The sequence below is a fragment of the Oncorhynchus kisutch genome, linkage group LG30, assembly GCF_002021735.2.
Source record: "Oncorhynchus kisutch isolate 150728-3 linkage group LG30, Okis_V2, whole genome shotgun sequence".
NCBI classification, from domain to species: Eukaryota; Metazoa; Chordata; class Actinopteri; order Salmoniformes; family Salmonidae; genus Oncorhynchus; species Oncorhynchus kisutch.
Window position 1 is genome coordinate 5,349,433 of NC_034203.2, and position 15,786 is coordinate 5,365,218.

Below are 15,786 nucleotides of genomic sequence, written 5' to 3' on the forward strand. Positions count from 1 at the left end.
CCGCAGTATGACGCAACTTTTAAAGGAGGAACCACTGTACACTGTTTATATTTGACCATATTCCCCGACATCTTTCCATGGTTGATTGCGGTGGTTCGCACTTTCAGTTTTGCCCGAATGCCGCCATCTATCCATGGTGTCTGGTTAGTGTAGGTTTTAGTAGTCACAGTGGGTACAGCATCTCCAATGCACTTCCTTATAAAGTCACTCACCGAGTCAGCATAAAAATCTATGTTATTCTCTGAGGCTTCCCAGAACATTTCCCAGTCCGCGTGATCGAAACAATCTTGAAGAGTGGATTCCATTTGGTCAGACCAGCGTTGAATGGTTCTAGTCACAGGTAAATCCTGTTTGAGCTTCTGCCTATACGACGGTAGGAGCAAGATGGAGTCATGGTCGGATTTGCCGAAGGGAGGGCGGGGTAGGGCCTTGTATGTATCGCGGAAGTTAGAGTAGCAATGTTCCAGTGTATTGCCTGCGGTGCTACAGTCAATGTGCTATAGTCAATGTGCTGGTAGAATTTAGGTAGCCTTGTTCTGAAATTAGCATTGTTAAAATCCCCAGCTACAATAAATGCAGCCTCAGGATATTTGGTTTCTAGTTTGCATAGAGTCCAGTGAAGTTCCTTGAGGGCCGTCGAGGTATCTGCTGGGGGGGATATACACAGTTGTGACTGTAATCAAAGAGAGTTCTCTTGGGAGATAATGTGGTCGGCATTTGATTTTAAGTCATTCTAGGTCAGGTGAACAAAAGGACTTGAGTTCCTGTATGTTGTTATGATTACACCATGAGTTGTTAATCATGAAGCACACACCCCCGCCCTTCTTACCAGAGAGATGTTTATTTCTTTCGCCGCTACACATGAAGAAACCCGGGTGGCTGTAACGACTCCTACAACATATCCCGAGAGAGCCATGTTTCCGTGAAACAGAGAATGTTACAATCTCTGTCTCTCTGGAAGGCAACCCTTGCCCTAATTTCATCCACCTTGTTGTCTAGAGAATAGACATTGGCGAGTACTATGTTCGGAAGCAGTGGGTGGTGTGCACGCCTTCGAAGCCTGACCAGGAGGCCGCTCCGTCTACCTCTCCTGCGGCGACGTTGTTTTGGGTTGGCCTCTGGGATTAGATCCAATGTCCTGGGTGGTGGTCCGAACAAAGGGTCCGCTTCAGAAAAGTCATGTTCCTGGTCGTAAAATGTGTAAGTTGACGTTGCTCTTATATCCAATAGTTATTCCCGTCTGTATGTAATAACACTTAAAACAATGTAAGAAGTAATACATTTTTTTTAAATACTGCATAGTTTCCAAAGGACTCTCTGTCGGCGCCATCTTGCGTCAAGCAGATCTCTCTGTACTTTGCTCCGTTTATCTTTCCTGACTAGTCTCCTGGTCTCCGATGCAACAAAAAAAAACATCCCCACAGCATGATGTTGCCACCACCATGCTCCACCGTAGTGCCAGTTTCCTCAGAGACGTGACTCTTGGCTTTCAGGGCAAAGAGTTCAATCTTGTTTCTCATGTTCTGATAGTCCTTTGGGTGCCTTTTGGCAAAGTCCAAGCGGGCTGTCATTTTGCTTTTTAATGAGGAGTGGCTCTCTGGAGCTCTGTCAGAGTGACCATCGCGTTCTTGGTTACCTCCCTGTCCAAGGCCCATCTCCCCAATTTGCTCAGTTTGGCTGGGCGGCCAGTTCTAGGAAAAGTCTTGTGGGTTCCACACTTATTCCATTTAAGAAGGATGGAGGCTACTGTGTTCTTGGGGACTTTCAATGCTGCTTCCATACATTTGTTTGTACCCTTCCCCAGATCTGTGCCTCAACACAATCCTGTCTCGGAGCTCTACGGACAATTCCTTCGACTTCATGGGTTGGTTTTTGCTCTGACATGCACTGTCAACTGTGGGTCCTTATATAGGCATGTGTGTGCCTTTCCAAATCATGTCCAATCAATTGAATTTACCACTGGTGCACTCCAATGAAGTTGTAGAAACATCTCACGATGATTAATGGAAACAGAATCCACCTGAGCTCAATTTTGAGTCCCATCAAAGGGTCTGAATACTTACAGTATCAGTCAAAAGTTTGGACCCACCTACTCATTCAAGGGTTTTTCTTTATTTAGACTATTGTCTACATTGTAGAATAACAGTGAAGACATCGAAACTTTGAAATAACACATATGGATACATGTAGTCACCAGCGAAGTGTTAAACAAATCAAAATATATTTTAGATTCTTCAAAGTAGCCACCCTTTGCCTTGATGACAGCATTGCACACTCTTGGCATTCTTTCAAGCAGCTTTATGAGGTAGTCACCTGAAATGTATTTCAATTAACAGGTGTGCCTTGTTATGAGTTAATTTGTGGAATTTATTTCCTTAAAGCGTTTGAGCCAATAATTTGTGTTGTGGCAAGGTAGGGTGGTATACAGAAGTTGGTCTTTTACCAAATAGGTCTAAGTCCATATTTTGGCAAGAACAGCTCAAATAAGCAAAGACAAACAACAGTCCATTGTCACTTTAAGACATGAAGGTCAGTCAATCTGGAAAATATCAAGAATTTTGAAAGTTCCTTCAAATGCAGTCGCAAAAACCATCAAGCGTTATGATGAAACTGGCTCTCATGAGGACCGCTACAGGATAGGAAGACCCAGAGGTACCTCTACTGCAGAGGATAAGTTCATTAGTTACTAGCCGCAGAAATTGCTTCACAGAGTTCAAGTAACAGACACATTTCAACATCGACTGTTCAGAGGAGAACGTATGAATAAGGCCTTCGTGGTTGAAATCCTGCAAAGAAACCACTACTAAAGTACACCATTAAGGCAAGGAGACCGGTGGAAATCTGTCCTTTGGTCTGATGAGTCCAAATTTGTGATTTTTGGTTCCAACCGCCGTGTCTTTGTGAGATGCGGAGTAGGTGAATGGATGATCTCTGCATGTGTGGTTCCCACCATGACGCATGGAGGAGGAGGTGTGATGGTATGGGGGTGCTTTGCTGGTGACATTGTCTGTGATTTATTTAGAATTCAGGGATACTTAACCAGCATGGCTACCACAGCATTCTGCAGCGATACGCCATCCCATCTGGTTTGGGTTTAGTGGGACTATCAATTATTTTTCAACAAGAAAATGACCCAACACACCTTCAGGCTGTGTAAGGGCTATTTGACCAAGAAGGAGAGTGCTGCATCAGATGACCTGGCCTCCACAATTGAGATGGTTTGGGATGAGTCGGACCACAGAGTGAAGGAAAAGCAGCCAACAAGTGCTCCGCATATGTGGGAACTCCTTCAAGACTGTTGGAAAAGCATTCCAGGTGAAGCCGGTTGAGAGAATGCCAAGAGTGTGCAAAGCTGTCATCATGGCAATGGGTGGCAACTTTGATGAATCTACAATGTAGACCTCAGTAAAAATAAAGAAAAACTCTTGAATAAGTAGGTGTGTCCAAACTTTTTGACTGTTACTGTAAGTAAATACATTTATTGCACATTTTTTATTCAGAATAAATTTGCAAGATTTTCTAATAACTTGTTTTGTCATTATGGAAACTTGCTTTGTCATTATGGGGTATTGTGCGAAGATTGATAAGGGAAAACATACAATTTAATCCATATTAGAATAAGTCTGTAATGGAACAAATTGTCGGCAAAGTCACTGAGTCTGAATACTTTCCGAATGCACTGTACATGGCAGCTACAAATTCAGTTGTGTATACAACAGAAAATTCTAGTAAACCAATATAAATCAATAAATGTGATACAGGTTTATTAAGAAATTTAAGTCATCAGGCAGTTGTTGAAGTATTTTGGATGGTTTTAGTGGAGAATGTATCGATGGTCTGGAGGAGGGGAGCAACTCTGTCCCAGCCAAGGGGAATAGCTGGTCAGTGTAACGTGAACAAGTATTATTACTAAAAGAAGCTTTCATATCAAACCCGACGTCCCGAGTCATTACTTTGAAGACAGTTAATCTAAAATTTGGTGCCGAAACCCGGGAGATGAGCTGCGACTAAGAAGTGGCTGAAATGGCTGAGGAGGAACCTTGGCATGAGCGGGGTACCATTCGAGGCGCAACAACACAGATTTTGAATCAGATTGACGTGGAAATATCCAAGTCAAATCCGGATACCGATCACTTGAGTACATTGTTGGAATTGTTATCAACTAAGGAGGACAGTTTGTTTGAACTTGATCGTGGAATTGAACAGTTAACGCCATTGGACGGATTGGAGGCAGAGATTGCATGCACGGAGGATTACAAAGAGCGCATTATCATGCTGAAGAGCCGTGCACGAGTGATAACGAAGAAACAGGACGTCAATCCACTACCAGCACGGGTGAGTGACGCTAACTCAAACAGATCACAGAGACAATCAGTAAGGCTACCAAAGTTGATTATTGAGAAATTCTATGGAGATGTCAGTATGTGGCAGGAGTTTTGGAGCCAGTATGAGACTGCTATTCACAACAATGATTCACTGCGTAATAAAGAGAAGTGTATCTATCTGAAAACATATCTCACTGGACCAGCTGTAAAGGCAGTAGCAGGACTGATGTTAACAGACCGTAACTATGATGATGCAATCGCTCTACTCAAGAGCAGATTTGTAAGGAAAGATCTTGTGATTAGTGCTCATATGTCAAAGCTGCTGAATCTCATACCTGTGAAGAAATCCTCTGATCTAAATGCATTGAAGCAGCTATATGATGAATGTGAAATTCAGATTAGGAGCCTGGAATCAATGGGTGTAGTGTCAGAACCCTATGGAAGTCTACTATGCCCAATCTTACTACAGATGATTCCAGAGGACATAGCTCTTGACTATAGTCGTCAGAGGGGAGTAGATGATGAATGGAACGTGTCTGAGATTATCAGTTTCCTACAGAAAGAGGTTTAGAGCAGGTAGAGAGCGCTACAAATGACAAGATCATGCAACCAACAGAAAGAGAGCAAACCACGGAACACGTCATGCTTCTCCAATGAAATGAAAAAAAAAGACCCAACATGCCCTCTGCTGCAGCACTGCATAAGGCCAGCCAGAAGGAACAAAACTGTCTATTTTGTGACAGTGCAGACCACAAATCAGAAAACTGCACTGACTACAATATTGCTACACGCAAAGAAAAACTAAAGAACATGGGAAGATGCTTTGTATGTTTAGGACAGAGACACAGAGCAAAATTCTGTAAGGTCAAAGATGTGTCATGTGCAACATGTGGAAGCAGACATCACATTGCTGTGTGTACCAGTAAGAGCAGTGAGGTGCAACCCCCTACTGTTTCTGTAGATGCTGTAGTTTCCTCAGTTATTCCCCATTCAGTGAGGATGAAACCAGATGGACAGAACACTGTGTTGCTACAAACGGCAAAGGCATGGGTAGAAGGCCCATCGGGCAGGAAGATAAATCGTTGCTTATAGATGGAGGCAGTCAGAGAAGCTTCATACATGAAAACCTTGTGAAGGGCTTGAAGCTACCAGTAATCAGACAAGAGGCCTTCAATCTTCACACGTTTGGCTCCTCTGCCCCAGCAAAGGGGCAACATCCCAACGCAACACAGTGAAAGTCATCTTGGAGAATGTCTGGGACAAACAGCAGAGAATAGAGAGAGAGGCAATTGAAACCCCACAAGTGTGCACAGCTGTGATGAAGGTTCCTGGTGAACGGATTCAGCATGAGCTCAGTAAAAGGGGACTGCAGCTCACAGACTTTCCAGGAGATGACAATGATCCTGAACTCTCTGTCCTGATAGGTGCAGACTACTACTGGCAGATAGTATCAGGCAGAGTGGAGCGACTGACGGAGACGCTAGTTGCTTTAGAGAGCACCTTTGGATGGTCGGTGCAAGGACCCGTGTCCATGTCAAGTGTCGCCGAGGCAACCGCATGTTCATCCCACTTGATGAAGACACACGAGTCTCTGGGTATTCTAAGCGAGAAAACACAGAACCCAGAGGAAAACGAGGCTCTACAAAGGTTCGAGGAAACAACCACCTTCAAAGATGGGCGATACCATGTGGAGTTGCCATGGAAACGAGAAATGCCAGAACTCCAAGACAACTATAGAATCGCCAAGAAATGGTTTGAAGGTCTGAAGAAAAGGCTGAAGGATGTGACGTTGTACAGCAGATACAATGAAGTAGTAGAGGACTACTTACAACAAGATATGGCAGAGGACGTGCCCAAGGACAACGCATCAAGTGCAGACAACGTAAAATACTACTTACCTCACCATGCAGTACTCCGAGAAGATAAGGTGACAACAAAACTGAGTGGTGTTTAATGCGTCGTCCCATGAAGATGGCTGTCCATCTCTCAATGACTGTCTACTCACAGGACCGAACCTGAATCAGGATCTGCTCAGCGTTCTGATAAAGTTCAGACTACATGAGATCGCATTCATGGCAGACATCAAGAAAGCTTTCCTGCAGATATCCCTAGCAGAGAGAGACAGAGACGCCGTGAGATTTCTATGGCTCACAGGCCCACCAAGGGGAGAAAATGAAGAGGAGCTGCGTGTGCTGAGGATGAAAAGAGTGGTATTTGGAGCTTCCCCATGTCCATTTTTGCTGGCAGCTACAATCAGGAAGCACCTGAAACAATATGAAACAGAACAACCAGAAGTTGTAGAGATACTGAGAGAGTCACTCTATGTAGATGACTTCATTGCAAGTTCACGCAATGTTGAAGAGGCTTACCTTGTGACAACAACTGCAAAGCGAATGCTGTCGATTGCAGGCATGGACCTCTGCAAATGGATGACCAATTCTCCTGAATTGAAAACAAAATGGGAGGAGAGTACGACAACTAACCACCCGTTGGCGCTAGAAACACAAGGATTTAGTGCAGAAGGTTTTAGGTTTAGTATGGAGGCCGGAAACGGATGAATTTGTGTTTGACCTCAGGCCGCTACTGAGCATTTTAAAGCAAAAGGAAAACACAAAGAGAAGTGTTCTGCAGTCGTCTGCACGTGTCTTCGACCCTCTTGGTTTCTTAACTCCCTTCACCATCAGGATCAAGTGCATGTTCCAGGAAATGTGTGAGAGGGGACTCAGCTGGGACGAAGAATTACCACCTGATCTGACACGAGAATGGCAACAGTGGTGTTCAGAACTACCCCAGTTACACCAGCTCACCATACCAAGGTGGTACAGAACAGACATGCGGCCACAGAATAACCACACCCTGAAACTACACGTGTTCTGTGATGCAAGTGAAAGGGCTTACAGTGCAGTAGCTTACCTGCAAGGTGAGTCACAAGACAGGGAAACAACAAGTCTAGTCGCATCCAAGTCCAGGGTAACCCCACTTAAGCAAATGACGCTGCCACGCCTGGAGCTCATGGGAGCTGTGATTGGAGCGAGACTAGCAAACAACTTGATGACCACACTGAAAATGGAAGAAAAACAGATCAAAATGTGGACAGACTCTATGATCGTGCTGCATTGGATTTGCAGCTCAGCTCAGAAATGGAAACAGTTTGTTGCGAACAGAGTGACGGAGATCCAGTCCTTGACTAATCCAGAGTCATGGTCACATATTGAAGGGAAAACTAATCCAGCTGACCTCCCTACAAGAGGACAAACTGTTCGAAACTTGACACAGAGCGAGCTATGGTGGAATGGACCCAGAATTCTGACATCACCCAATCAGTCCGAAGAGACTGATGATAACAAGGTTCCAGAAGAGGTGAATATAGAACTGAAGTCCAGTTGCCAGGTTACTGTACAACTCGCAGCAAACAGCACAGACAGCACTGAACCTGTGTTGGAGTTTGAAAGGTACAGCAAACTGAAAAGAGTGTTCAGAGTCACCGCCTGGATAAAGAGATTCATAGCCAATGCTCGTACAACCATAAAGATGCAAGGTGAACTGACTGCTGACGAACTGTTCGATGCAGAAAAGTACTGGATTAAGGTAACACAACAGAGTTTTGGACAGGAGATCAAACTACTGACGGCAGGAAAAAGCCTAAACAATGACTGTAAAATCAGAGAACTGAAACCTTTCCTGGACGAACACAAACTACTCAGTGTAGGAGGAAGACTGCAACAGTCCAACTTCACATTCAGAGAGCAGCACCCATGGTTGCAGATGGAAGTACACGCAGAGACTTGTGACCAGTTTCTGGAACAGTTGGCGAAGAGACTACTTGCTGGATCTAAAGTCAGCACACCGCTGTGACACACCACAGCCCACCCCACTGAAAGCGGGTGACGTTGTACTCATTGGAGAAGATAACACACCCAGACAAACCTGGAAACTAGGAAAGATTGAGGAACTGTTTCCAGGCCGAGATGGCTTAGTTAGATCATGTTCAGTTCGTACTGCTTCAGGGACTTTGTTGAGGAGACCTATTCAGTTGATATACTGCCTAGAGATCTAGATGAACACAGTTGTTCATCGGGGGGGGGGGAGGATGTTGTAACTTTAATGTGTTACAGAGTTAATGTTTAAGTTAATTCATGCAGCTGTATCTAAAGATATTTCTTTACAGTTATTTACATATGTAATTGTATTGGTTAGTATTGAATTACGCTTTTGACTGCAAGTTCCAGAATGCCTTGCGACAGGAATGAGAGAGAGAACGCGCCAATTATGTGCAGGTGCAAGGTGATTAAGCTGACTTTCCGATAGCATCTTACCTGCATTGCTCTGTAGAATCTAAAGTTGTTAAATGTAACGTGAACAAGTATTATTACTAAAAGAAGCTTTCATATCAAACCCGACGTCCCGAGTCATTACTTTGAAGACAGTTAATCTAAAAGTCAGAGACTGGTAGGTCAGCAGTACACATAGCTGTCCCCAACATTCTCAGCTACTCTTCCACTAATATTTGTGTAGCACCCACTTGGGTAGGCCCAGAGTAGAAAATCTTCACTATTTCAAGTCATTTCCATTCGGGCAGTTTTCTCACTTCAGGCTTCTCCGGTGTTGTGGCATTCAAATCAAAACAGTTCCATTCAGCTAGCTAGCTAAGCTTGACCAAATGCCAACAGTTAGCATTAGCGCTGTATTCTACACAATATTAATAGATATGGTCAAATGTGGGTTTTGGAAGTATTTTAACTTTTAACAGTTACAATAGTGGATTAATAAACGTCCCTTTTTCAGGACCCTGTTTTTCAAAGATAATTAGTAAAAATCCAAATAACTTCACAGATTGTAAAGAGGTTAAACACTGTTTCCCATGCTTGTTCAATGAACATAAACAAATAATGAATATGCACCTGTGGAACAGTCGTTAAGACACTAACAGTTTACAGACGGCATGGCAATTAAGGTCACAGTTATGAAAACTTAGGACACTAAAAAGGCCTTTCTACTGACTCTGAAAAAACAGCGTGAACGTGCCTTAGGCATGCTGCAAGGAGGCATGAGGACTGCAGATGTGGCCAGGGCAATAAATTACAATGTCCGTACTGTGAGACACCTAAGACAGCGCTACAGGGAGACAGGATGGACAGCTGATCGTCGTCGCAGTGACAGACCCCGTGTAACAACAGCTGCACGAACATCACACCTGCGGTATAGGATGGCAACAACAACTGCCCGAGTTACACCAGGAATGCATCCCTCCATCGGTGCTCAGACTGTCCAAAATAGGCTGAGAGAGGCTGGACTGAGGGCTTGTAGGCCTGTTGTAAGGCCGGTCCTCACCAAACATCACCGGCAACAACGTCTCCTATCGGCACAAACCCACCGTCGCTGGAGCACACAGGACTGGTAGAAAGTGCTCTTCACGGACGAGTCACGGTTTTGTCTCACCAGGGGTGATGGTCGGATTCATGTTTATCATTGAAGGAATGTGCGTTACACCGAGACCTGTACTCTGGAGCGGGATCGATTTGGAGGTGGGAGGATCCGTCATGGTCTGGGCCGTTGTCACAGCGTCATCGGACTGAGCTTGTTGCTATTGCAGGCAATCTCAACACTGCATTACAGGGAAGACATCCTCCTCCCTCATGTGGTACCCTTCCTGCAGGCTCATCCTGACATGACCCTCCAGCATGACAATGCCACCAGCCACAATGCTCGTTCTGTGCATGATTTCCTGCAAGACAGGAATGTCAGTGTTCTACCATGGCCATTGAGCACGTCTGGGACCTGTTGGATTGGACGGTGGAGGCTCATCGCCAGACCCACTGGCTCCAGGTCATCTATAAGTCTATGCTAGGTCAATCTCAGTTCACTGGTCATGATAACAACACCCACCCCTAGCACACATTCCAGCAGGTATATCTCACTGATCCTCCCCAAAGCCAACACCTCATTTGGCCACCTTTCCTTCCAGTTCTCTGCTGCCAGTGACTGGAACGAATTGCAAAAATCGCTGAAGTTGGAGACTTATTTCCCTCACCAACTTAACATCAACTATCTGAGCAGCTAACCGATCGTTGCAGCTGTACATAGTCCATCTGTAAATAGCCCACCCAATCTATCTACCTCATCCCCATACTGTTTTTATTTGATTTACTTTTCTGCTCTTTTACACACCAGTAACTCTACTTGCACAACATCATCTGCTCATTTATCACTCCAGTGTTAATCTGCTAAATTGTAACTATTCACTCCTATGGCCTATTATTACCTACCTCCTCATACCTTTTGCATACACTGTACATAGACTTAATTTTTTCTACTGTGTCATTGATTTGTTTATTGTGTTATTGGCTTGTTTATTGTTTACTTCATGTGTAACTGTTGTCTGTGTCACACTGCTTTGCTTTATCTTGGCCAGGTCGCAGTTGCAAATGAGAACTTGTTGTCAACTAGCCTACCTGGTTAAATAAAGGTGAAATAAAAAAGGTCTAGGGCACCCCAGAAAATGTCTGGGAACTTGCAGGTGCCTTGGTGGAAGAGAGGGATAACATCTCACAGCAAGAACTTGCAAATCTGGTGCAGTCCATGAGGAGGAGATGCACTGCAGTCCTTAATGCAGCTGGTGGCCACACCAGATACGGACTGATACGGACCTTTTGTTCAGGGACACATTATTCAATTTCTGTTAGTCACATGTCTGTGGAACTTGTTCAGTTTATGTCTCAGTTGTTGAATCTTGTTATGTTCATACAAATATTTGCACATGTTAAGTTTGCTGAAAATAAACGCAGTTGACAGTGAGAGGACGTTTCTTCTTTTGCTGAGTTTAGTTAATGTTCTGTCCGGGATGGGATGGCTATGGTGTGACCGACAGTAATACAATGTGTTGTGCATTTTGCAGAGTAGGCTACGGCACTCGTTACCACATTGGGTTTTGTTCTTTAACGAACCCCTTAATGGTGCAGGTATCATAACTTTGGGTGATAATCAGGTAATAGCAATTATGTTATAATAATATTCATGCCAGTACTATATTATGCATCTGTTAAACATGCCTCCCAAATAAGACAATCAGGTATTGAATCTAGGGCTGTGACAGTCATGGAATTCGCCGCACATTTTCTCCTCTTTTCATGTGCTGCTGCTGCAGTAAGGGGGGCGTTGCCTAGGCAACCAAAGACTTGTTTGCTACAACACCTTTCTTGTTTTAGCAAGGAGCAACAAAGTTTCATCACCGTGTAGAGTCCATGTTACAGCAGAAACAGACTCAAACGCACAAATTCCCAACCGTCCCGTCTTCAGCCATTTTAGATTTTTTTTTTTTACAGTTATGACGGTTATTTTATTTTCATGGCGGTATTCATCCATAACAGTTGGTTACACAGTTATATGTAATTGTTCCAGCCCTAATTGAATCTCTTTTGGTTTCCCATCTGCCACCCGTTAGAGTACGACAAGGCTCAGTCCTCCCAGGATGCAGTTTCCTCCATGAATCTCTTTGACCTAGGGGGTCAATACCTGCGTGTGGGCAAAGCGGTCACCCCCCCCATGCCCCTGCTCACTCCGACCACACCTGGCGGACTCCCCCCTGCTGCAGCTGTGGCGGCTGCAGCTGCCACAGCCAAAATCACTGCCCAGGTCAGTACTGTCTGTGCCCTCATTTTAGTAGACACTATTTTCCGCTTTTGGGGTCAGTTGCAAATTGAATTTACTTTGGCTCAAGAGATTCAATTTCAATTCAAGCTCTGATATATTCGTTGAATTATGTATTGTTTCATAAAGCCAGACTCAGTAAGTCCCAATTAATACTAGCTGTCATTTGTGTATATGAAATATTAAACTGACAGGGTGACAGTTTGACATTTTTGGAAACAAACACAGGCAAAACATAACTAGGGCCATGCATTTTAGGTACTTTTTGGAAACAAACACAGGCAAAACATAACTAGGGCCATGCATTTTAGGTACTTTTTTGAGGCACTTTGATTTTACTGGTATATCCAGCATTATCAACTTGTGTTGCTGCAGGTAGAAAATCAGAGGAAATTGTCTTTAATTGACACAAGCGGTATCCAATCAATCAATGTCTGGTTGTGCATGTGTGTGTTCAGTGGGGGAATTGCCTAAATCAGGGGAGGCGTAGCTCTGTGAATTGTACAAAACCTATTATTTGGCAGGGAATACTGTTTGTAGATCAGTGACTCTGCACCTTACTTAGCTCAAGCTGATCATCTCTAACGGAGTAGTGACAAAGCAATGGACAGAAATGACACAGTGTATTTATTGCTGTTTTAGTAAAGTGCCTAGTAATTCCATCATACGTTTCCAAATACTGAATCCATCCATACTATTTCACTTGGTTTGCTGCAGCATGAGCAAAGGGCAAGCCTACCGGGGTAGTTCGGCAGTGACTCTGACCCCACGTTGGAGCTCATTTGAACATCCAAGTGTATGTTCATCTTATTGGCTGAGCAGGCAAATCAGCAGTTTTTTTTTCTTCTTTTTTTCCCTGTTATTCACCCAAACCAGGGCACAGAGAAACTGCTTTTTAACATCCTTAATTTAAAAAATTGGAAAGGACATCTATTTATTACATATTGTAATACATTTTAGGTCATATTTCATTGAAATCTGGAACACTGGACAGATACTTTAAGTTCGCTGCATTACCCCCTTCCTTTGGGAGAGGGTGTCCCCAGTGAGCCCCAGATCCCGACTCCTCACTTTTTTACGTGTGTCCACTTCAATATATTATATTTCAAATTTAAGTACGCACGTGAATGCGCGCATGACTGATGTGCTCCATATAAAATGCACTAATGTGCTGGAGGAGAAAACAAAAAACAATGCACACCTTGGTCTTCCAGGACAGACTATCCCGACAATTTCTTTTTTGCCTTTCTCATTTTCTGTCCTTGTCGTCACTGGCACAGTCCAGGTGGTATACCCTCATGTCTGGCTTTGTTCTTCCAGGAGACGGTTGGGTCATCGGTGCTGGCTGGACCCGCCCTCCTCTCTCAACAGTTGGGTGGCCTGCCCCAAGCCGTCATGGCAGCCCAGGCCCCGGGGGTCATCACAGGTAAGCCAAGCACCTCAACCCCCAGCCCCCCCCCCCCCCCACACACACACACACACGTTTGTTTAAAGAAAAGTGTATGCACATCCAACAAGCCTCCATGGTTGCAGGCTACCAACAATTCCAATTGGGAATAAAGTATACTGTTTAAAAGCTCCTAAAAGTTTAATGGCAATGTTTCTACTACTAAGGACCTTGGCCATGCCTGTGCAGTTGGGAGGGGTTTGGAGTAGAGTCGTTAGTAAAGTACTGTCCATGTATTTGGACAGTAAAGCAAAAAATATATATTTGTCTGTATACTCCAGCATTTTGGATTTGAGATCAAATGTTTGAGGCAACAGTACAGAATGTATTATTTATTTGAGGCTATTTTCATACTGTATCTGTTTTACCATTTAGAAATGAAAGCACTTTATGTATCTACTAGTGCTGAGTGATTAGCCCGAAATGTTGGTTTATTTACGGTTTTGAAATAACTTCACTTATTTGAATTCCATTTTGTTCGTTTTTTTTCTGTGAGCACACACCGTTTCTCCAGAGAGAAATCTATTCACAGAGTTTCTAAACCCAGAGACCCAACATCCCGATACTTCTGGGAATGCTTCGCGAAGCAGACTCGACAGACCAGACAGGGGTTTGGGAAGTCAATTGGAGAAAATGAAAACTCTTTGTTGTTAAGTTTCTCAAGTTAAACGCACAACCTTGATTCGAGCCAATGTCTTAAGTAACTGAACCCGCCAACCTCGTGAAAGTGATAAACTAACATGTTTTAATTTTCGTCAAGAACAAGTTTATATCGAAGGAGTGCCTTTGATTTGACGGCCTGCACATGCGCAGTTCGGCGGGAGATAACCATTAAACCCGATGACTACACATGAGCTTGTGTTTCTGCGCATGAGCTTTGCTAGCCAACACTGCCATGACATCCCCTACAAGCGTGATCGGGGATTTCTATTGGAGAAGCAGTTTCTAGGCATCTTCAATTTAATCAAACATGAACTGTGGTAGGTTGTAGAAAGATGTGGTTTTCAACGGGCTAATCAATATTCATCATAGTTAAGTGCGGAAAATGTGGTAATTGAGTACAATGATCTACACCAACTACAATCTACACCTTCAGATGCCTGTTCTCATTGGTTCTTGCCCAGGCTTGCTTGGGGGCCAGCAGACAGACATGGAGAGGAAGAGCGATAGAGAGCTGTTGCTTATGTATCTCTAACCGAAATACATCGAATTCATTGATAGTTGTCTGTTTTGCCATGTACAAATGTGTTATTCAATGCGTTTCTATGGGATCTAGCAGTAAAGGCCAAATTCAATGTTTGCTCACATTTTTATTTTTTATTTTGATATACACTACCAGTCAAAAGATTGAGAACACCCTAGTCATTCAAGGGTTTTTCTTTATTTTTAACATTGTAGAACAATTGTGAAGACATCAAAACTAAGAAATAGCACATATGGAATCATGTAGTGTTATACAAATCAAAATATATTTTATATTCTTCAAATAGCCACCCTTTGGCTTGATGACAGCTTTGCACACTCTTGGTATTCTCTCAACCAGCTTCACCTGGAATGCTTTTCCAACAGTCTTGAAGGCGTTCCCACATATGCTGAACACTTGTTGGCTGCTTTTCCTTCACTCTGTGGTCCGACTCATCCCAAACCATCTCAATTTGGTTGAGGTCGAGGGATTGTGGAGGCCAGGTCATCTGATGCAGCACTCCTTCACTCTCCTTCTTGGTCAAATAGGCCTTACACAGCCTGGAGGTGTGTTGGGTCATTGGCCTGTTGAAAAATAAATGATCGTCCCGCTAAGCACAAACCAGATGGGATGGCGTGTCGCTACAGAATGCTGTGGTATCCATGCTGGTTAAGTGTGTCTTGAATTCTAAATAACTAATCAGCAAAGTACACCCGCACCATAACACCACCTCCTCCATGCTTTATGGTGGGAACCACACAAGCGGAGATCATCCGTTCACCCACACTGCATCTCACAAAGACACGGCGGTTGGAACCAAAAATCTCAAATTTGGACTCAGACCAAAGGACAGATCCACCGGTCTAATGCCCATTGCTCATGTTTCTTGGTCCAAGAAAGTCTCTGCTTCTTATTGGTGTCCTTTAGTGGTTTCTTTGCAGCAATTCAACAATAAAGGCCTGATTCACACAGTCTCCTCTGAACAGAACAGTTGATGTTGAGATGTGTCTGTGACTTGAACTCTGAAGCATTTATTTGGGCTGCAATTTCTGGTAACTCGAATGAACTTATCCTCTGCAGCAGAGGTAACTCTGGGTCTTCCATTCCCGTGGCTGTCCTCATGAGAGCCAGTTTCATCATAGCTCTTGATGGTTTTTGCGACAGCACTTGAAGAAACTTTCAAA

The 15,786-nt window shown here is 43.8% G+C and overlaps 1 protein-coding gene across 1 annotated transcript in view; it reads left to right on the forward strand.

The window, feature by feature from the left end:
- Positions 1 to 15,786, forward strand: part of puf60a (poly-U binding splicing factor a) — an 86,249-nt gene that overhangs the window by 45,482 nt on the left and 24,981 nt on the right. The window contains exons 8-9 of the mRNA XM_020466649.2: positions 11,767 to 11,957; positions 13,293 to 13,398. Of these exons, the coding sequence (XP_020322238.1) occupies positions 11,767 to 11,957; positions 13,293 to 13,398 (297 nt within the window). The remainder of the gene's footprint in view (positions 1 to 11,766; positions 11,958 to 13,292; positions 13,399 to 15,786) is intronic.